The sequence below is a fragment of the Melospiza melodia genome, chromosome 1 (genome assembly GCF_035770615.1).
Source record: "Melospiza melodia melodia isolate bMelMel2 chromosome 1, bMelMel2.pri, whole genome shotgun sequence".
Classification (NCBI taxonomy): Eukaryota; Metazoa; Chordata; class Aves; order Passeriformes; family Passerellidae; genus Melospiza; species Melospiza melodia.
Window position 1 is genome coordinate 25,599,738 of NC_086194.1, and position 23,761 is coordinate 25,623,498.

Genomic DNA, 23,761 nt, shown 5'->3' on the forward strand with positions numbered 1-23,761 from the left:
TCAGAAGGGGTTTCAAGTCTCTTGTGAGTTCAAATCAGTCTCTAGCCACGGGAAATCCTCATGAGGAGCAGTAGGAAAAGGAGGCAACACATCTGCCCAAGTCAAAGGTTTTACAACCCCATGCACATCTCCCAAAGACAGGGCCATTACCTAGGTAGACACTGGGTCTAGTTCAGCTTGGCAGCTCCAGTGTTCCTAATTCAACAAAGTTTACTGAAATGTCTGCCATGCTATTATGGAAATGAAATATGGTAATTTAGTTAATCCTTTGTCAGCGGGAAAAGTGTGTTCCCAGATAGGAATGCCAATACTTCAAAATATCCAGTCATTAAAATATTAAAAAAGATTTGCATAAAATAAAGACATAACATCCAGGCCAATTATATAAAATAATATAGATAAATATATTATTTAAGAAGAGCATGGAAGACTTGAAGGAGTTTCTGCTTCTTACTCTTGGCTGAAGCTTGTATGCATATGAAGGTCTGGGGACTGTTCCCTTGAAGACTTCAGCTGTTGTATTATTTTAAAGACATTGAAAAGTGGTAGTTGGGATAGATAACAGTCTCCATACTGGCTTGTGGGGCACTCTACCAGGTAGCCAGGGGACCCATCACACCGGCCTGGCTCCTAAGCATCCCCAGCTAAAGAAAATATACAAAGATAACTCAGCTGCCATTAGGATGAAGAAAAACTCAGTTCTGCTTAAACAGTGTAAAGTAAAGCATGGTTCCCTTTGTTCTTAGAAGACCTTGGTAGAGGAATTAGTCATTGACCCAACAATGAGACACAGCTTGTCAGCACACCTTGAGGTGAACTTCGGAGGGTTTTTTCCACAGGCTTGGCTCAAGCTGCCTGAATTAAAATTTAGGGAAGAAAGAGTGGAAGAGCTCTCCCTGATGAGATGTCATGGGCCAGGATGCCATTCTCTGGCTGGGATCTGGTTAGTTGAAGTTCTCACTTCTGGAAAAGAAATTAAGCGCTTGACCATCACTGTCATGGAGAGATTATCTCAGGTTTTTAGCATCATGCTCAGACTCATCCTGTATTTTCCCTAGGAGCAATGGGACAACACATTTTAGGGTCAAAGTTAGTTCTTGGCATGTGTGCTGTTGCTTTAGTAGAATTCCTAGTGTGCAAGGAGCATGAATAAAGTTCAAACAGTGATTCCTAAAATACAAAGTACTAATTACAGTTTGCTTCCCTTGGGAGAGAATTGAAGATGGCTGACCATGTAACCTCTCTCTTCTCCTCCTCTTTTCCTGCAGTCCTCCGTAATGTCAGTCTGTTTTGCCCGCTTTCACCCAAACCTGGTTGTTGGAGGAACATACTCTGGCCAGATTGTCCTGTGGGATAACCGCAGCCACAGGCGCACTCCGGTTCAGAGAACCCCCCTGTCTGCTGCTGCTCACACGGTAAGGATAAAAGCCACCTCCCCTTTCCTTAGAGGAGATGGTCAGCAGGGAAAGGCAGCTGCCATGTTGGGTCTGCAATGCTAGTTGCCACACAGATGAAAACAGAATTGTGGTCCTTGAAGGGAAAAAAGTAGATCTGAGACATGAACAACCACCTCTTGTAAGTGTTTGATCATCACACATTGTACAATCAAGTCAGGACATTATTCTCCTTTCCAAGGAAGAGGGCAGGATTGAGTACAACACGTGAATGAGGCACCTATGTGCCAGCACACTGGCACTGCAGTTCTTGTCCCCATTGTCTAAAGAGAGCCAGACCACTGTGAAGGCTGTATGTCTCTCAGTCTGATGTGGCAGGCAATTCAAGTCATTATTGTTGTCTTGGTGTACACAAATTTCTCCTTTGAACCAGATAAGGCACCTATGAGGGTCTCAAAGTGGATTCCTGTAAGTAGACATTGGTGCCCTCAGAAAAAGTGGGGCAATTTGCTTCTGTTTGTTTGTATTTATGTATTTATGTACTGTTCTGTAGAGCAATACATAAATCCCTGCCATGATCTTCTGCTCCAGACAGGGCCACAGGGCAGAGTTTGCACACTGAGGGAGAGTTTGTTTCAATGGAATGATGCAGGAGAGCATTTTGCTGACACACACAGGTAATTACAGATAATTATTGATGGTGGCAATGGGCTCTAGTGATGCCTGGGAGATGAATGGGCAGAGCAGTAACACCAAATGCCTGAGAAAGAAGAGACTTTGTGTGTGATACAAGGATGATGTCTGTGATGGGAGAGTCTCTTACACTGCAGAGTACTCATATTGTGCTGGAGGAGGAGGAGACAAGCCTGGGTTGCCTGCTCAAGTGTCCTCACTCTGCTATGGCACTGACATCCAGCCATCCTGCACAAACACCTTGTGCATTCTCCTCCTCCCGAGTCTGGGCATGGGCAGCCTCTTCAGGAGAGATTGAAGGTGGAGCAGCTCATGCTGGGAGCGAGCATAGGGCGATTCCTGAGTGGACAGTAGAAAGGAGGAGAAAAATGCAAAAGTATGATATAAGGGTGCAGAAAAACACACATTTTCTGTAACGTAGGGAACTGAACTCGACAAAGCACTCTGAGGGATAAGATGATAATCTTGTTCTAGCAGATTGAAGGTTCAGACAAAGTGATAGTACTTTTGCAGCTCCAGCTTTTACAATTCTGTGATTCTAATGTTTGGAATTTGCAGATCAAGGTTCAGCTTTCAGTTGACTGTGACAACATAATCCCTGGAGTTAAAAGACAGCTCCAGAAGCCATGCCATGTGAATTACTGCTGAAGATTCAGTATGGGGCCAGTATTATGATTGCAAGTCTCTTATATTAAAAATTACAGGTGTGCACAGATATGCTTAGTGGGCCAGGCAATACAAATGTTGTTCCCTAAATTTCCACTATCATGAATGTTGATGTAATTATCTAATGATCTGTGCCATGGGTTGCAACTTCAACATTGCTTTTCATTTCCCTAATGTTTTTGCTCATTGTGTTGCCAGTAATGTTGTTCAATCTGCATGAAAAGAAACAGTCTCTCCTGGAAGTGCAATTTAGAGATGTAGCAGACCAGAAAACTAGTGGCAAGAAGCTGACTGTCACTGAAAATTGAACAACTGGGACTCAAAATCTAGTGGAAAAGCAAAGATTAATGGGAAGTAATTTGTTTACACTCAAAAATCATTTAAGGCAAAATTGTACCTCCTGGAATTATATATTAAAACAGTTTTATTATTGCAGTAGAACAAAATGTAATGTTTTCCTTTTGAATAATATAAATAAATTACTTTCAGTCGTGGATGGGCACTTTATGTGCTGTCATGGATTGGTATAAGTAAGTGTTTACACAGTCTAACATGAGGAGGAAATATGATGTTTAAAGGAGTGCTCAGATTTTACAATAAGAGTTGCTTACTTTATATTTGTACATAGGAATTACTTACATAAATTGTAAATGAGGTCCTGGTTGCAAAACGCTGGCTTGAATCCTTGCTGCCAAGAAAAAAAAATTAAATTAAGACAACACTACATTAGCAATGTTACTTTTTGTACTGCTAGATACGTGAGCTGAATAGTCTTTTTATAATTTGAACTCATGCTGCATGTGAAAAAAGGATTTTTCTCTTTTCTTTCTCTTGCTTTGTTTATTTGAAACAGATAGATCGTGTTGTTTTCCCTGACTTAAACATTCCTGAAATTTAGTATCACTGATTACTGCCTGGATTCACCAGGAAAGAGAATTCTACCCACAGCTTACTCACTAATTTCCTTTCACACCCACCACACATCTGCACTTGGGACAACAGGAAATTTTAATTAAGACAAAACCTTTTTGCATGATGATTTCATTTCCAAGATAAATAAAAGCAAGCTGGCAGCAACCCTTTGAAAGGAAGGAGCCTGTTTAGACTTTCTGTTACATACAGTTGGTTGTCTTTTTCATCTGCTTTCTTTACATCTTTTCATTTCTGCCATGAGTTTTATTGTGCATGAAATTGATGGCTGGTAGCCCTGATTAAAGCCAGGCCTGACACACTGAGGTGCTGCTGGAAAGACATGGCTCACTCTTTCTCCCCCACTAAATATTTTAGATATTCCACTGCTTGCTGTGGCTTCCTCCCACCTACTCTGTGTGTTTGGTCTACTGGAGGTCAGAAGCCCATGAAAAAAATTGCTCTGTATGTGTTTCACACATCAGCATGCAGTAATCATGTTCAGCACTGGGGTCATTAGCTTACACTAAGCGGCAAGAAGGTCCATGATATGAGGGTAATAGTGTGAGACAAATGTGAGGGACCAGTTGGGGAGCATTTGATGATCAGGGAGAAATCAGGTGCCTGACAGTCTTGAGAGAGAGAAAAAAGTTGGCATCAAATGGACCTTGTGACTTACTGGTGTGTACAGGTTGCCTCCAAGCACAAGGTACTATTTCAGCAGCATCCATCTCACTGTGGGCACAAGCACTGTTTGTACAGGTGCTGCACCTTTTGCTCTTGGAGAGGGGACATTTACTGGGCCCACTCAGGTATCAGACCTGAGAGTGAGCCAGAGCTCTTGGGGATTTCTGCCATTCCCCACTGACTGGGTAGATGACCTGCAGCTGGATCTTGACGTAAGTGGCAGTTCTGCCATTCCTTTCAGCAGGACCAAATGCTACATTCCTGACACTACATCGAGTTGCCTAGAAGCTCCATAGGGATCTCTTGCAAGTTAGCCTAATTTTCTTTAATTAAGCAAAGTATTAGGGAAAATTTTATTTTTTCTTTCTGGGGATGCAGGTCCTCTATTTATTGGTAAACACTGCAGAAAAATTAAATTTTTATTTGCTTGACTTTTGTATATTTCTAACCCTTAATTTAGCAGTACCACTTGTACTGGTCAAAGGAAATTAAATCTTATTGTTCAGTCTGACTGATTTTTCACTCTGGAGATTGCTGAACTTGACCCATCCCTCACATGTCACCATCAGATACCAGATGACATTTCAGGCTCAAAGTGTTACTACCAGGCTCCTTGGAAAAGGAATAGGCCACATTTCATTAGGCATACTAACTGGAATTCAGCCTCCACGGAATGACTGCAGGATGGTGAACCAGGTGTAACATCCTAAATCTAGTCACTCCCCACTTATAATGACAGATTTTAAAAGGTGTGTTGGCCAATGCTGAAGAACATTGATGGGCTTGCTCATGTTCTTCAACTGGAGTACATTTGCAAAAATTTAGCATGCAAGCCAAATTCTGACAGAGTTCAAGTTTTATGCAGCTGTTTTCTTGAATAAAGTTTTCATTTTTATTCCGCTTGGACAGTTTTCCTCTTTCTGCTGGTTATTTTCAGTGTCAAAAGCCATCAGTAGAATGATACATGTCCCTGTGGGTGAAATCTCATCCACATAATTCTGTATTTTCACAGCATTACTCAGCTGGGCTGTTTTATTATGAGGAAAATGAAACTTTGAAAACATTTCCACCTCGATAACAAACTTCTTAAAATTTAAATGAAAAAGAAACACAAAAACCCAACCAAAACAATTCCTATCTGGCAAAAGCTGAGTCTTATATTTTCCAGGCATTGTGAGACTACTTAATCATTCTTTAAAATAACATACGAGACATTAGAAATTTGTTTGTGAAAGTGTAAGAATGGCTCTCTGACTTGCAGTGTTCTGTGTTTTCAGCATCCTGTGTATTGTGTGAATGTAGTTGGAACACAGAATGCACACAATCTTATTACTGTCTCTACGGACGGCAAAATGTGCTCCTGGAGCCTGGACATGCTCTCAACTCCACAGGTGGGTTTGTTTGCACCAGCATGGGGGGGAAAATTGTCTTTGGTAGAGCAGGATACCTGCGTAGTTGGAACATAGCTCCTAAAAGCCAAAATCTCACATCCTATACAATCTAAAACCAATGGATGCACTTGAAAGAGTACAGCTTGCTTCCAGCAGTCTCTGCTAAGAGCCAAACCCCATTTCCTTTACCACAAATCATGTAATTATTGTAATACGTTAATGCATAGGTCAGTTTCAAGTGAAAATGAAATAGTCCATTTTAAAGCATGGTAATTACAGAAGTCGCCTGTGGTATAAATTGCACTTATTCTACAGCATTGTTTAACAAATATGGACTAGATTGCACTGCTGCTGAACACACCCTAGGCACTGCAGGTTTCTAAGGCACAGTCAGAAACTCAGAAACTTATTTTGCTGGCAGTCTTCAGTAGCCAAAGGAACAAACAATGCAAATCAAAAGTTTTAGAACTAATTCTCCCCCACTGGAATGTTTGCTACTATTGTCTGTTCCCCCCCTCCTCTCCTTTGTATCAGAAATGAAAGGAAACACAGGAAAATTGCCCAAACCACTAGTGATTATAATAATGGAAACTAAACAAAGAATCCAATGCTGAAAAAGGTGTACAGAAAGCATCTTTTAAGTGTTATCTTCTGAAGAATTACATTTTCTATTCCAACACATCACTCATTTTTATACACAATTTCTTAGAAAAAAAATTAATATAATTTTTACTAAGCATCATGGGTTCTGATCTTATTTCAAAATGCTGCATAGAAACTCCCTATAATGATTCCACTAATCATGCACTAATGTGCAATTACTATTGAATTATTTGCTTTTCAATGTTGACACAAGAGGTGGGACTCCTCTATCCTAACCTGAGCCATCTAAAAGTTGATGTGTCAGGTCTAAGTTAGAAATTCAAGTTTTCTGTACCACAGAGATAGAGAGAGGCTGGCACTTCTGGAGGGTGATTCATCGCATCCAAGTGTGAAAAGCCATTTCAGATACCCACCCTGGGACGTGGAACTGTCCTATCTTAGGGTGGAGGAGGAATCTGGAAGTCATCACATCTACTCCTCTGCTCAAAGTGAGACCAGCTTCAAATTTCGACCACATTGCTCATGTGAGGCAACAGTGTGGGGCTGGTAGTTGTGCCCTGGGACTGTAAGAAACCAATACTCTTCTGCAGTAGAAATGGAGGCTTCTAAAATGGCCCAGGCAACTATGTTCAGGCACCCTAATGCCTTCCACAGTTTCTCACCCAAACATCAAGAAGATAAATCCCAGCCCTGCATATTCATTTACTGGAATAATAAAGTCTAAGGCACAGATATGTGAACATCTGAGTTCCAGGATCTCATCACTCAAATGGAATTTCCCTGCTCCAAATCTGGCTCTCAACAAGGATGAGAACACACCCCACATTACACTGCAGTCTGGCACATGGCTCATGGTGATCTAGAAAAGAGAGGCACAGGGCTTGACATCAAGCTGCATGCCATAGCTTTAAACTGGGAGGAGTGAAGTGTTGCTGATGTGTGTCAGTCTGAAACTTTCCAAAGACACAGCTCCAGAGCACTTGTGTACAGTCATGGTGTGGGCGCTGGGAGCAGACTGTCCACCACAGCCTATGGCTGTGTCTCTGCAGAGACACTACATGATGATCTCACCCCAGAAGGTTGTAACAAACATATATGGTCTCTCTCCCATATTAAGAGAATTTCTCTCTCTCATTCACATGTTTACAGAAATATGGGGTGGTCTCTCAATGCATTTTCCATGCCTTGTTTTGCCTTTATAATAGAACCAAATTTATTTCAAAGAAAAGCATAAACCAAGCAGAAGTATTTCTCTGTGGGTTTGCATCTCTCTCCTTTCACAGGGATACCAATTTTCTTTGCAGCAAAAAAGCCCTTTTGAGAAAAACCGTACAGGCTTTGGCCCTAGAAGAACAGCAGCATAGACCTTTTAAACATAGAGAACATAACCACTTAAATAGCTAAAAATTAAAATGGTGAAATCATTCAGGACTTTTGTGGATTCTTGAGTTACACCATTTAGGCTGAAAAACTAAAAAGTTGTGCAAAATCTGCTCAAAGCGTACACATCTTGCAACAGCCACAAACTTGCATGGTTATTCTATTTGCAATTGGAAAAATGGGCATGCTGATTTACTTTAAAATATAGCTACCAAATGAAAACAGAAAACATTCCTGCTGGTTTGTAGTTTGATGGTGGAGTCTAGAAGGAGTGTTTATGGTTATCTCAGAAAATCCCTGAAAAGCAATGCTTAGAATGGTGGTAGTGACAGGACCCCAACTTTTTAATTTTGTTCTGCAAAGGTACAAATGACACAGTGAAATAAATGCCTCGCATGCACACGATATTGCAAGTGCTTCCTGACAACTGATTTCCAGAATGTAAATAGAAGGGTATTGCGTGATTTATTAAAGCCTGAGGCTGGCAAATGTAACCATTAAGGTATTATCTTTAGTTTCTGCACCATTAGATTTCAAATTCTCACCTGTCATCTCTGGCTAATTTAAGATGATGCAGAAAAGACCAACACCTTCCTGCCAGTCTCATATGTGTGACAGACAGCACTGGGGATGGCAGGAGCATCCTGGTTTGTGAGACTGCATCTTCTTACAACATCTTATGTAGAAACCAAATGTGACTGGGTCAAATGATTTCATCTTCCTCTCCTACTACTCCATGAATTATTTAGAAATCAGTTAAAAAAAAAAAACCAACCCAGACTAAGAAAAGGAGGATCCCAGCATAATAACAAAAACCTGTTTTGGTAGGAGAGCATGGAGCTGGTATACAACAAGTCCAAACCAGTGGCGGTCACAGGAATGGCTTTCCCAACTGGAGATGTCAATAACTTTGTCGTGGGCAGTGAAGAGGGAACAGTCTACACAGCCTGTCGTCATGGAAGGTGAAGTTCAGCATTTTGTACTTCTAAAACATTGTGTACCTGTGTTGATGAGAGACAGCCAAGTGTGTGTGGAGAGTGATCAATGTTTTCTTTTCTTGGATCAACAATGTCTGATCAACAATGTTCCTGTGACCAGCACAGGAGCTCCCCAACTTTGAACATCTTTTTATACTGGGGCAGTTACCCCAGGCTCTGTGTAGCTGGTGGGGAGCAATGATTACCCTTAGGTTGACTTCCTTTACCTTTTTCAGAAGAGGAGATGGCTGGGCCCTCAGAAATACCTCTTTCTCATCAATGAGATGAGATGAGATGAGATGAGATGGGATGAAGGTTTACACAGCTGTGTACAGGTTTATAAACCTAGCTGAGATGCAGGTGTCTATGTCTGCACAGGTCAAATGAGGCCTAGGAGACACTTCTGTTTCAGGGTAATCAGGCCTCAACCAAGATCAAATGGTTTATTTTATTTTGGTCTGTTTTACTTTTTACCATTCTCAGCTCCATCTTCGGTCTCCACAGAGATAAATCAGAGAAAAGCCACCATGGGCCTGATTCCTTTAATAACACAGATGCAGCCACAGTGTGCCACATGGGTTCTAGAGAATCCTGTGCTCTCTCACACTGTGGTCACACATAATATAACCCAGGCTGTAGTTTGATACTGCAGGTTCCTTGTTTGGCACCCTGCAAACCTGCAGGATGCTGATGTGCTCTGTTAGCTTGCAGTAGTAGTTTTATCTCTGGGAAAGTTGAAAGGCTTTTGTAAAAAACAAAATCTTGGTTTTCCACTGACAGATTTGGAGCTCATCCCCACCAGTAGTACACAATGTTCTCTGAATTCTTACTTTATCATATTCTGAGTTTATGTTGGCCAAAAAGACATTGATACAGTGGTTTAAGATTGTAAGGCTTCTATTACACGCCCCCAATGTTTTATAAATACTGTTTTACATATGTTTTGTTCAATGGGGTTTTTTTTAATTTTAGAATGTTTTTATTTTTGCCTGACTGCTGACAGTGTTGCAAAATTGCGTCTATTTAGACAAATACTGATAGGCTGTGTGGTGGCTCATGGTTTGAATGAGTCCTAGGAGGCTAGGATGAATGAGGCATGCCCAAGGGCATTTCTCATTTCTGAACTTTCAGACTTGCCTGGTTTGTTCCTCACAAGAGGAGGAAGGTGCCAGATCCTCTTTTTAACAAACCTTTTTAGAAACTTTCTACTGACCATTGACAAAAGCTCTTCTGCTCCTGCCTGTCTTTCCTGGAGCTTTTTGCTATCATCCCTGGTTTACTTCCAGAGGCTCCTGTGTCCTTCAGCCCAGCACAGTGAAGAGCCATGTGTCACTCTGGAAAAAGGTGTGTCAAAGCACAGCAGACACCCAGGGTGGTGTCAGTGCTCCAGGACTCTCCTTACCCACTGAGTACAGTGGCAGATAGGTGGAATAAAATAAGAGGTGTCCTTTGTACCCAGCAGGATACTGCAGGACTCAGCCTCTGCTCCAGCACATGCTGCAAGGTCTGGCAGGGGAACATCAGTGAGGTCACCCTGTCCACACAGGAGAGGCGAGGGGACACTGCACCAGCTGGATGAGGGACCAGTATTCTCCTTTCAGTACACTGTACTAACACTGGCACAGGGCAATTTTTCTATAATCTAGCTAAAAGGGTGATTTCATTATTCCCTTTTCTGTATACACTGTCAGACAGCACTGACAACTGATCTGGCATCATTTGCTTCCAGGAAGAAGAAAACTGTGCACATTGTCTCTTACACAGCATTGTACTTTTCCTTCCCAATAGCTATTCCAGCCTCTGGCTGATGAAATGCACATCTCCCCTTGTTCAAAGTAATGACTGTATGATACCTGATCACAGGATCAATTACTTCACTTTTTGTGAAGAAGCATTTGCTTCCTAGTGACTTGATTGATTGCTATGAAAAGTTATCTTAGATATTTAAGAGAAAAAGAATTGCCCATGATAAGTCATTAACATATCTGCATTTTTATTTTAATGGTTATTCCTTGTGATAATGGCTTACTCAGAGGCATAAGCTATAGTATAATTACAATTTTGAATTTTATAATTACACAGAAATGTTATTTCAATCTACAGGAGTAGACAGTGTATGTAGAAGTGAGTCTTCAGAAGTAAGAGAAATTCTCCCTGTGCTCAATTCTGAGCATTAATTTTCCCCACTGCAGGCAAAGTCCTTAGCAGAAGGAGAAAGATTTGCAGGTTAAATAGAACTTTAAAAGGAAACAGGACCCTAACAGTAAAGAAAAGTTATGTTAAAGCACTAGTTGGTGAGTCACTCTCTGCATGTAAATCCTTCTTCTCCCTGCAGTAAAGCTGGCATTGGTGAAATTTTTGAAGGCCACCAAGGACCTGTCACAGGAATCAATTGTCACATGGCAGTGGGTCCAATAGACTTTTCCCATCTCTTTGTCACATCATCATTTGACTGGACAGTGAAACTGTGGACCACAAAGGTAAGCAATCCAAGTTGGGCTGGGACAAGTAATTCTACTTGTGAAAATGCTGTTGTCAGAAATATTTTAATACTGTCTATCAAGTCCTAAGAACCAATAAATTGAAAAGCTGTGGTTGGAATGAGCATAGTGATAGAATTGTAAGTAAAATATACAGCTAGTGTAATAATCCTCAATCATATTTGCCCTGGAGCATACCTTGCCCTTTAGCAGGCCTTCATTTCAGTATTAACCCTAGTGCTGAGCAGTTTCACAAGGCAAGGAGATGAGGACATCTTGAACTCCAAGCCATCAAACAATCCATTCAGCACTCCCTGTGCAGGCTAAATTGCAAGGCTAATGCTATGCACTGTGGTGATGCAGGAGCAGGAACACTTTCCTCCGACGAAGCAACAGGGGAAGTGCACATACAAGTTAGTGCAATCAATATCACTTGTGAAATTCACTGCTGGAGGAAGCTGTGATAGCCAAAAGGTATAAAATGTCCCAATGACATTAGACACTGGAAGCAGGGAGGAAGGACATGCTGGAATTTACATTCATGACCACCAGGGATCTGCTGCTGACTACTCTGTGGCCATCTGCCCGTGACCTCTTTCAGAGACAGAGCAGAACAGCAGAAATGGCACAGTCCTGTGAAACTTTGAAACCCCAACACTCCATGGGACAGACTAAACAGACCAACCTGATGGATCATACAGATTTACAATGAGATGTAAAATCCTAATTTTATAAGTAATCTAAATTTATTTTTTTATACACCAGAGTAGAGAACTGCCTTCCAAATGTCAGGTTCTTGCCTTAACCAAGTTGGTTTTATGCCTGCATTTGTTTCACATCTTGAGCTGCACCTGGCAGAGTTCCTGTACTGGAAGCTGACCACAGTCAGGAAGTTTCTCAGCATGTGTTCCTCCAAGACATCAGGGCTTGGAGATGTTAGAACAGATGCACAGCAAATGTAAATATGAAAGTGATCAGAAGGGCTCATGTGACAGCCTTGTGCTGGAAAAAGAAGCAGTTACCTAGATGGAAACTTGAATCAGCTTCCATAGTAGCTTCCAATGCTTTTGTTAATGGCATGATCCAATGTGTGTGCTAATTAACAGGGAGCTTTTCCTAATCAGCAATGACCACAGCTGTTGGTTTTGTCTTGAGCATTACACTTCAGGAAAGTCATAATGAGAAAGGTGCACGATTTGCCCAATTCCTATGTAACTATGTACATCACTAGACCCAGCCTGAACCAATGCAGAAGTAATCCAGAGGAGTGGACATGGGCAGGCTGGAATGGGTCTGGGATGGTTCCTAGGCAGTCAACATTAGAAAAGGCTGCAGGATAGCCAGGGCATGGACAGCTTAAATGTTGGCTCACCGGGGCTAGATAGGCTGTTTGGTGTGTGAGACAAGGGAGGCCTGGGCAGTGGTGACTTCCCTTGGGAGCAAAGGAATACTGGAGTGTTGAAGCTGAAGCTGAGTAAGGGGAGAAGAATTTGTGGGGAGTCAGGGAAGATGAAAGGCAAGCATTGAATTCCAATCACACATGCACAGAAAAGTCTTGGGTTGGTATTTAGCTGTCAGCTTGAGGCTGAATATGGCAATAAGGGTCTCATTCATCTGCAGCTTAAATGAAAGTGCATTAAGGGATAATAAAGCCTGATTTTTATTTTAAACTCTTGGGATTTTAGAAGTTAGTAGTAACACTAACACAGCACATTTTGGGCACAAAGACACTGCAGATAGTAACACACAGTTATCCTTGTGGAATATTTCAGTGCCAGAATGGTTGGGTCTGATTTTGTTCAAGACAATCAGTTTTCAAAGAACCAAACCATTTAAATTTCTGATATCCATCAAGCTGTGGCTTGTCTGGCAAGAGAGGCTTCCTGAGAAAGCTGTTTGACTGAGCTGGGCGCGCTGTGATGTGCATGTGACACACCACGGCACCGCTCGGACCTGGAAACTGCACTGCTGTTTTGGATCACTCACTTTCTTCTGGAGCAGGTTTAAGCAGCAGCAGCAGCTCCAGGCTGCTGCCCTGCCAGCCACTGCCCTGTGAAAACATCCTCTGAGACACTAGACAAGTTCTTGAATTGTGATGAATGTTTTCTTTTTCTCCTCATTCAACTGCATCAGAAGTTTATTTCCATATTGTCTGAATAATTTTCTTGGCTGGAGCTACTACATATTTAAGGCTCTCTTTGTTCAGTTCTCAGAGTCAAGGCTCAGTCAATCAGTGGGCTCTGAAAAAAAAATAGTGTATTTATATAAATTATTAAGTGCTTTTGCTAGCTAACAAGATTTTAGTCAGAATTGGTTTATTCCTTTAGTTTCTTATTTGTAAATTAAATCTCCCTATCAGCATCCAAAGTCATATTGCTTTCCTGCTTCTACCAGCGTTGTCTACTTAATCCTGTGCACATTATCCTCTTTGGTCATGAAATTCAATTCCTTTCTGTTTCACAGGTTCAGAGTCAATGTCCAATTGTAAAGTGAACCATAAAAGCTTTGTGTTTATATTGTCTGTTGATGTTGTGTAGCATCCTGGGGTGCTTACAAGAAAGGCACTTTCATAGCAGGCATTTGACTGATGGATTGAAAGCACCATCTCCCTTAAAAACTCTCACTTTACATTTTATAATGTTTTTGTGGTTAACACATTTTCTAGCTAAAGGCAGTTCAACCAAGTGACTGAGAATAAGATTTTCACTAGCGGATGAATGAGCGTTTTGTAGATAGAGCTAACACAAGGTTCATATAATCACCCATCACATCAGCCAAAAATTAGATCCCTGTGTGAATAGCAAACAACCAGAAGCAACAGGAAAAGAAATAGAATTTGCAAAGATAGTTGCTTGATAACCTCGGCATTACCTGGGTACTGATGAAGTTAATAGGGCTTTACCTTGAATTCATGCTGCACCATGTGAGCAAGTCTGGGATGCAGAGCTGTCAAAGGGAAGTCCCGATGTGAAGTGTCTGTGGAGCTCTGCCCTTAATTAGGTAGTGTCTGTACGATGCTTTGAAGAGGTAAAGTGCTAAGTGGAAATGCTAAGTGTTGTTAATTAATTAAACACTAATCCTCATGAATGAATAGCATGAGGTTAAATAATGAAACGTAAGTATTGTTATTATTACAGCAATTGCTGTTTGGAGAGCAAATTTTTTTGATATTGTGTCAAGAGATGGAAGCTGTCTTGGAATTGCTAAAACATAGCAAAACATAACCTGATTTCAGCTAAAGCCTTGAGGACAGAGAGCTGGATTTTGTTAGCTTTTTCATCCTTCACATGGCTTCTTTAGCTTTTATCCTTCCACTGAGGGGAGGTGCTAATGACTCATTTGCTCCTCTTGCACCCATGCCTAAGTCGTGCTCAGATGGGCAGAGATTGGTGTAACTGGAACATCATTGCTGTATCCCCATCCACGCGTGTCTCCCTCTGCCTAATGTTTAAGTAATAGTGGCGATGCCAATATCAGAAGGAGGCTCAGAGGTGAGCAGACTGGTAGTAGGGCCACCACATCACCATTATCAGGGTCCAATGGGGCCAGGGGTCATGTGTGCCCTCAGTGACAGACTACCCATTGTGTGTCAGTGCTCAGTTTTGCTTTACCAGTACATGCATCAATGCTAGTGCCTTCCTTGTGACTCTCCTTTGTCTTTTTTTTCTTATGCTCTTCACATGCTGCTTTTCTCTTCTGCTATGCTCTGCTGTTCCAGTCTGTTGAGCTTTTTTGAGAAACCACATTTTAAACAGCAAACATTCCCATTTCTATGCTATATGCCTTCACATACATCTCTGTATCTTGAATATCTTATGCCCATGTGCTTGTTGACTACCTGGGTATGACCCAGTCGTTCTGCCTCTTTGAGCAAATTACTTTACCTGTCATACCTTCCTACCAGCATGTAACTTCAGACTCCACTGGTTTTCATTTGGCCTAGAGTTGAACTCCATCTCCTCCAAGGTCCAGCTGAAGCCTACCTTTAGAAAAATGCAAAGAAGCATGTGGTGGTGGTGGTGGTGATGTTGCTATAGACAGGTATCTCTGCCCTTCCCCAGAAGCCTTGCTCATAGGATCTGATCAGATCCACTTAATAGACCAAATTTACTGTGATGGAAAAGGTGTTGCAGAATGAACCAGAGCACTACTTGATGGTCACTTTTGGCCCATATCTTCTCATATTATCATGCAAGGCATTTTAGATGACTCTTCATATCAAGTTGGATCCTCCTGGATCTTTTATTATGTAGAGCTTTCACACTTTTGTTTCTTATGCAGCCACTGGAAAGAAGTAACAGCACAGCATATATTATAGACACCTCTTGGAGACACCACCATTCCTGCCCACCACTGTCTGTGCAGGAGCCCAAGTCTGGCAGATGATCAGTTGCTGTAGCTTTTGGTGGCTTTCTTGCATCTGGGCAGCCTCAGGCCATATCTACCTGGCAGACGTGTCAGCACTTCTGAGCTCCCAAGTCTGTCTTCTTATGCTGGTTTTTCCCAAACCACTACCAGGAAGGAATCAGCCTCTTTATCCCATACCACATGCACATATACATGTGCACCTTGATTTGCAGCCAGAATCCTGTGGATTCCTTTACTACTCCTCCCTCTGACTGATTTTGGTGGGGCTCAAATGTCTATCTCAAGGGACAATTTCACTCCTCTTACTTTGGATACCTGACTAGAACGGTCTCCCTCACTGATGCATTACCACACAAAGCTCCTTCTTTTCTCTTTGATAAAAGCAATTAAAATTAATAATTTGATTAATCAGTGTCCAAATGTTAATTTAATCTGATTATAGGACATGACAAAGGGTGATAAAATAGCATGCTAGGATTTCATGGAAATGGTCTCTCTGTGGTGTGAGTTTAGAGTTTTGAGTTTGATCCAAAAACAAGGCAATGAATGAATTTGCTTCAGAGCACACTTTCTGTCAGAAGGCCAAGCTGACTTGGGGAAGAGGGTGGAGTTGCCTGTTCAGACAGGATTTTTTAGGTTTTGCCCTTTACCTCTGGAGCCAGAGGTCTGGCTCACATCCAGCTGTTAAAAAAAAAAAAAAAAAGTTTTTTTCTAGGTAATTTTAAAGAGCAAAACCAAAGTGAAGTCAGGTGGCTTGAAACCAGTCCCAAGTTCTTCACTTGAAATACTTCTCCTTATTTCAGTTGTCTGTGTAGCCATATTTGATAAGTGTTAGGAAAATATTAATCAGCTGGCCAACATGCTTAATTTACTGACATGAAACATGGTGCTTCTTTGTGATACATTTAGTGAACAATGGCACACCCACAAATAAAACAGTCATCTAAAATACTGAGTTCTAAAAACTCAGTGGGCTAAACTGTATTTCAGAAAACCCTAATATAAATCCAGCTGTAGCAGTGAAAGCTCTATTTGCACATGGAAAGCAGAATTGGATTTCAGGAGCTTATATAATCTGTGTAAAACAAAGTCATCATTCCTTTTTTTCCCTGAAATCAAAATGCAAACCTCCCACTGACAGCTCTGTTGCAGAATTACACTGGAGGATCAAGCTCGCATGGAATAGTGAAGCATTTCAGGACAATTATCAGTATATAAAGCCCAGGACTTCTTCCCTAATGGAAATTTTCTCCCACCTGCTTCAGGCAGCCATCCTTTCTCTGCCATGTGAGAGACTTTTGTTATCAGTAAAAAAAAAAAAAAAAAAGGAACTGTGTTCAAAGTCCTACAAGATGGAGTTATCTTCAATAATAATTAGCCTCAAAATCCTTGCTTGCTGACCCATGAAAGCTCTGCGGGCATCCTGGTGGCAGCAGCTACAAATACTAATCGTTTAGCAGACAGTGCTGTGACATCAGGCTGTGTCAGCCATCCTGCAATGCTCCCTGTGCTGCTGTTTCCTGGCAGCTGAGCTGCAGCAGCAGGGTCATTGAAAGCCTGGCAAATCTCTGAGTGCACACGCAAGGCTGGGCCAGGTACCCTGCGACGAAGCAGCATTTCCCATTAAAAAGAAAAATTGAGTTTTCAGGGGCCTCATACTGAATGTTCCCATCAGAATCACAGGGGTGGGATCCAACCAAACCACAGCTGCATTATCCCACTCCTCTCCTTGCCTTGCAATTTGAGCTAAACTGCCTCTCTTTAACATCCTGAGGCACAAAGCAGGGAGACCAGTGCCATGACCCCAGATGAGGTACGTGCAGGACCTCAGTGCGTGCCACTGCCTGTCCTGCATGGCAGGAAAGCACTAGTGCACCAATCCAGCTTCTCCCAAATCATCTCAGCCACTGTCCAGCTCTGCTTCCTTGTCCCACCTGTGTGGGATATAAACAGGGAGTGACAGCTGAAGGTAGAAGACCAAATCTGCCCTTCAGTGTTTCACTCTGTGTTTCCTCTGACCAGGACTTGGTGATTCTTCCATCAATATGCCTTGCTTATAATTTTCAGCAAGTCCCTCAAGAGCTTCTCTGAAAAATAATCCAGGAATATAGTAATATAAAGGCAGGAGTATGAACTACAGAAAATATGAATCAGTTTGTTAGGCAAGGGCAGTAGGACTTTCTGTAGTGTTTTGAGCTTCCTAAAAGAAATTGAGCCATTTTTAGAAGCAGTTAGACATTCCAAAAGAAAACAATAGTATTTCTAAAGAAGTCTTTTGACACAAGTGCATAGTTAGTAGTTCAGGAAGAAGTACTGTCCTGCTTAGAGCATGTTTTAGATAAAAGGCGGAAAATGTGATTACCATTTAGCAATGAAGTCAGCAGTCTGAGGAAATACAGAACAAATGGCAGATACCTGTATAGGCTTTTCCAGTGTTGCTGTCTGCACTTGTCTGCAGTTTGATGTGGGTTAATGAAGCAGAGAATATTAAACCTCACAGAGTGGAAACCCATAGGCACAACTCTTGTAATTGTGGAGTAAAAGGGGCTCCAGATCAGGAATTAAAGTGGATGATCTAAAATGCAGAAACAAGAATACACCAGCCTGGCCAGTAGGAACTAGGGATAAATGTGAGCTGGGGAACACTGTAAGCCAGTCTGCCTTACATGCATTCAGATGTTTTTAAAGTTCATCCACTGCAAGCAAATCTTCTAAATCATTTGAATTTACAGTAGGCATCAACTAACACACATTTATATCAAACTCAGTGAAAATAGTTCAGTGAGTCTGATATAAACGTGCAGCTAATATGCAGTGGTAATGTGCAAATATGCAGTGGTAAAGAAGAATGCCATACTTTTTGCTTTTTTTTCTTTGGAAAATAAAAAGGTATTTTTCCATTAGGTAAGTGGAAAGGCACAGTAGGAGAGAACTTTGGAAGTACAGCAGCACAGCCAGAATGCGTTGCACCTCTGCTGAGTACTTAAAGAGTTAAGAAGGATTAACCACATAAGGAGTTTACCTGTCAGTAAAACTAGCTTCTAGGCTATATCCACAGATTTCAAAAGCTCTGCTGTTTGAATTTCTGATGCTCTCAAAAGACAAATGCTGTCTGACTTTCCAAGTTCCTTTATTTTTTCTTCATACCATAGTATTAGACATTAAGATCAGTTCTCATTAAAACCGCCTGTGCCAATCATCAAACCTTTTTCCTTTGCTTCCTTCTTTTATACTCACTTGTGGCGCTTTGGTTTTGAAGGAAACCACAAAAAATGTAATCATCAGGTTATCTCCAGACTTGGTCTGCTCTCATAGCCCCTTTCCTTTTGGTCTTACCCTTGTCCCCTCTTCTATCCATAATAATTCCCACATGTTTATGCAAAAATATGGGACTTTATTATTGACAATTAAGAAAGGCAACAGTTTTGGCATCTCTGCAAGAACAATAAATTCTAAAAGTGAACAGTTTTCTGCTTTGTCTGCAAATTTTAGATTGCCAAAGCCCAATCAGTGTAACAATACTACAGCACTTAAACAAAAGGGTTGTGAAGAGTGTAGGAATCATTTCCACACTCATTTCTTTCCCCCTGTTCTAAAACTTCTGAGTCTAAAACTTAAGCCTGTTATCTTGCCAATCAAGTCCGTTTAGACTTGATTCAGTGACTTAGTAGTTATCTGACAGTGAGGTGACACAACATACAGATAAGTCACAGCCCAGGGAAATGTTCTTTGAGTCCCAGAGGACTCAGTTCTGCAATCCAGCACTGAAACTGACTGCCAGAAAAAAATTTAAGGCAGGTAAAGGAGTTTTTACTCATGTAACTCAGTTCAGGTGCCTCAGTTAGCCAGTGACATTGGGTGGCTAAAGCTGAACATCACCCTTTTGATTTCCCACTGCCATTCTTTGAAGGTCTGGCTGGTCCTGGAAAAGGTGGAGCAAGCTACAAATTGTGAGTTGTATAGTTCTGGGGTCTGCAGGATAATGATATCCTTTGTGGAGAATGCAGACAGGCTTTTGCTGAGCCATCAGATATGTACCTGTAACTACTGCCTCTGATTTATGACATCTAGTAACAGTTCCTGGGAATGCTGTGACTTTTAAAAAATGAGCATGAACTGAACTAAGTCAAGGCCCACAAGTATAGCATCCAAGCAGGAGCTATTGGATAATCCTAGATCACTGTAACTATTAGGAAACAGATTTGGGAGAAACATGATAGTCCAGAACTGGCAAATTTCCCGTGGAGATCAGTCAGTCTGAATGAAAACCAGGGCCTCTTTGACTCCATACAAACACAGAGAGAACATAGAGGCTTACAAGAGCAGTAGAACCTTATACAGAGCAGAGGACCAAACTCCTCACCTCACCACAAGAGGCATGGACGAGTAACTCTGAAACAGCTAATAGCTGGTGTCCCAAGAAGGACACCATTGAACGGGGAAAGGTCAAGGCCAGAGTAAAGCCAATTTGATGAGCATTTGACTCAATATTCCCAGCAGCTTTTCATTTCTGCTATGCTGTCTGCATGTTTTGAGTTGGCCTGATTAAGTGGCACCCTCAGAAGGGAAACAGTGAGCCTGGATTCAGCAAAATATTGATATTTCAAAATATTTCAAGATAGAGAAGACTGGGCCTATAAAACACTGAACAAGCTCAGATCCTATCCTGACCAGAAGTTCCAAAAGCTGTGCCCTGTCCTAGTTTCTTTCACATAATCTAGTCAGTGTGACACTGCAGCACTCACTTTAAAGAAAGACAGAAGATTGTACCTTCCCTATGTGTTATCTCTGCTGAAAGAAATGCTTTCTTTGACACCATTTTGCATGTTGTGGTTTTGGTTTTTCGGGTTTTTTTGGTTTTTTTTTAATCAATAAAGACTATTTATAGAATACCTGGTCTCGCAGGGACCAGGTTCATGGAATTATAGAATGGTTTGGGTTGAAGGGTCTGTAAAGATCATCTCATTCCCAACTCCTACTCTTTGGTTTATTCAAGGGCCAAACAGAGGAACAGACACTGCTGAGGACCACTCTAACTGTGCTCTTCCCAAGTGCCTGAAAGTCTGAGCTTGAGCCTAAACGAACAACATTAGCTTGTTCAGAAAGTTTCCGTGCCAAGGACTAATGAATCCATCATATTTTCTGCACACCTAGAGAAACAAAATCAGCTTGAATAACTTGCAAGTACTGCACAATACTGATGGCTGTTGTTAATATGGTGAGAGCCAGAAGTATGGTATTTGGCTTATCATCTTTAGAATAGAAGAAAACTGAGTAGAAAGAAAGACCTGGAGACAGCAGAATGTGTGGTGTCACCACACATCTGTACTGCTGAAGGTACAGCCTAGGAAAGTACCTTTAAGTGGAGCTGACACCCACAGAAATTGTGGCAACGTGTAAAAAAGTGCTTGTTTCATGAAATGGCAAAGCCAATAGTTTTTTCCATGGCTTTTTAGAAGTCAGATGCTAGTTAAAACCTGTGTATATGTATACATTCCTGTATATGGATAATTAGCTACTTCATGTGTGGCGCCTCATGGATTAAAGAAAATTCTTCTATGCAAATAAGTGGAATAGACTGGTCAAATTTATATGTGTAAAAACCCCCTCTTTTATATAAATGTGTAGAATTTATTTAGGTGAGCTTCTTATTTCACAGACAAGTCTTACTTCCTAGACAGCCAATGGGTACATAAAACGTTCACTCTTCATTGTCCTCTTAAACAATGCCTCTATACAAACACTGAGGATAAGTGATTGATAACATGTTTAAATAAATGAGAAAAAATCCCACGTCTTTGAATTAGCTTTTTGCTTTTTCCACTAAAAATGCTCAAATCATGCCCTTTTGGAATCAATGGCAAAACTCCATTGATTCTTTAGGGCTGTATTTTCACCCTACATTCTTCTTTTTCAGTAATATGTCGATTTGGCCCAAGTTTTTCTGAAGATACTGCTTTAAACTATTTTTTCTGTTCTATAGAATAACAGAGTGGGTTGATATTTAAGAATGAAAGCTCATCAAGTTTAAATTTCAGTTGTTTTATAATAATACCCATATGTTAGTTATGGATTGTGTAGGTCTGAAGTTTTGGTAATTTAAAACTGCTTTAAAGTGACCTTTACATGGTTCCACATTTCAGCATTTTCTAAAAGCAGTCGGTAGAGGTTCTTACTCGTAAATCCTTGCATTACAGGATCTGCAGGCCTGGGCCCATAGTAAGGGAGCAGGCTCACAGTAAGGAAGTCCTGAGAGCATTTATACACACACCTAAACTCAGAAATGGAGTCTTCACAATGAAACCAATATAACTGTTCTCACACCAGGATGAACTGTCAACTTTTAAGAAAGGCCAGATGCTGTTAGTATTGGAGACAGGACACGAAGCAAGATGGACCTTATGCAGTTGTTGTGCTCTTCTCTGGTTAAACAGTGCAAGAAGACAAGACAGTATGGGAGATACTTTCTCTTTTTCCACTGGCAGCTAGTGAAGCTGGGAGGACAGGGATTTTGGGGGCAGTATGAAGGTGTAGCTCAGCTCCACTACCACTGCCTGATTTCTGCCACAAGATTTCTCCCTGGTTTCCCAGCCACACTGCAGCTCAACTTGCCTTTTGGTTGGGCTGCTCACAATCCTGCAATTTGTTATTTTCTTGCAGTGTTCCACGCCCTATTCTGCTCCATTAATTTGTGTGTCATTCCTTGCATGTCTGAGATCTTTCTCAAAAGCCATATTATTCCTGTTGTCCACACTTTCCCTCTGACTTTCTATCTGACTGAATATTTCCACTGTTATGGTAAAGGCGTTTCATTTTTGGTCTTTGAGGCTTTTCACCTCAAATTCCAGAACCTTGAAAGTGTTTTTATTTTGATAACAGGGAAACAGAGGCACATCAGCTAAAGCTATTTCCCAGAGACTACACAACATGTGCACAGTAAGATATAGACTAGCACCAAACCTCCTGACCTTCCTTCTAATGCCTTGGTCTTTAGGCGTGAAGTGGAAAATAACATAACAGTACTTAGAAAGCCATTTTAAAAGTACCACACTTAAGATCATAACAAGTTTTGATATGCTGACAAAAAGGAAATGCTGATTGAAATCTGTCCTGGATTGATTGATATCTTAATAGGCCCTTAACTTCTGTGGAATTTTGTTACTTCTCCCATGACATTAAATGTTAAAGTGCTGTATGTACAGCACTTTTCCCATGAATAAGAAAAAATAGCATCCATCTAGCAGTTGACCAGATTTCTTTTTCTTTTGGCATACTACTATATCCAATGCCCAAAGGATTTAGATACTTGATGTATTTGAACCTAAATTAGATGTTTTCAGTGAAAACCCACAGTGCAGCATTGGGAATCCATGTAGCTCTCTCTAAATACTATTTCCTAGCTCACAGTTGTGAAGATACACTTTGAAATTTCCTATGAAATACCTCTGCCTCTTCAAAAGTTTGGTGTTCATTTGGCCCTAAACCCTGGAAAAGCTTTAGCACAGGCATGTAAGTAATTCCATTAACATATGTAAGTAAGTCCACTGATAATATTGTAGGCAGACACATATGTGTTTGGAGAAAAAGACCTTCTTCAGGAACGAAAATATTTTTGTAATTTTTTCATTTTGTTTTGCAAAACTCCAGCCTGGGAAAAGAAATTGAAATGGTGTACAAATTCGAGGTAATAAGGTCAAGCTCTGATTTCATTTCATTGTCACACAAAATGTTTGCTATTCTTAAGAAATGGACAAAAACCATTATGAAAGTTATGAAAATTTGAGACTCAATCCTGTAATGAAAGCATCTTTCATTAATTCAAGCAGAGGAAAAACCAGTCTCCAGAATAAATCCCTGTGTATTTCTGTATATTTGTGATACCTGTAGGGGCCATAAATATTACGGAACTGTTTACAATACAGTGCTGCAACAGCAACACACCACACCAACACTCAGAGACATGGCAGCACAGAGATGGACACACACCTGTCCCATGTGCTGACCCTGCAGTGCTCCCAGCCCCAGCATCCATCCAAGCACCATGGGGTGCAAGAGGACCAAAACCAAAACTAGCAAGGACCTCTCTGTAAATAGATGTCAAACCAACTGCATTATTGCTTTAAATTAATAATATAGGAGAGGAAAGCTATATAACACTTGCAATCGGTCACTCCACTTTTTGGAAAAATTATGCATGGCTATGCATTGAGGCA

General features: G+C 41.1%; 1 protein-coding gene across 6 annotated transcripts in view; it reads left to right on the forward strand.

Moving 5' to 3' along the window:
- The window catches only part of DYNC1I1 (dynein cytoplasmic 1 intermediate chain 1), a 187,372-nt gene that overhangs the window by 137,721 nt on the left and 25,890 nt on the right, over positions 1–23,761 (forward strand). For all 6 annotated transcript variants that reach the window (XM_063151717.1, XM_063151753.1, XM_063151762.1 and 3 more), the window contains exons 11-14: positions 1,269–1,415; positions 5,627–5,740; positions 8,552–8,685; positions 11,036–11,180. In XM_063151717.1, coding sequence (XP_063007787.1) covers positions 1,269–1,415; positions 5,627–5,740; positions 8,552–8,685; positions 11,036–11,180 — 540 coding nt within the window. The remainder of the gene's footprint in view (positions 1–1,268; positions 1,416–5,626; positions 5,741–8,551; positions 8,686–11,035; positions 11,181–23,761) is intronic.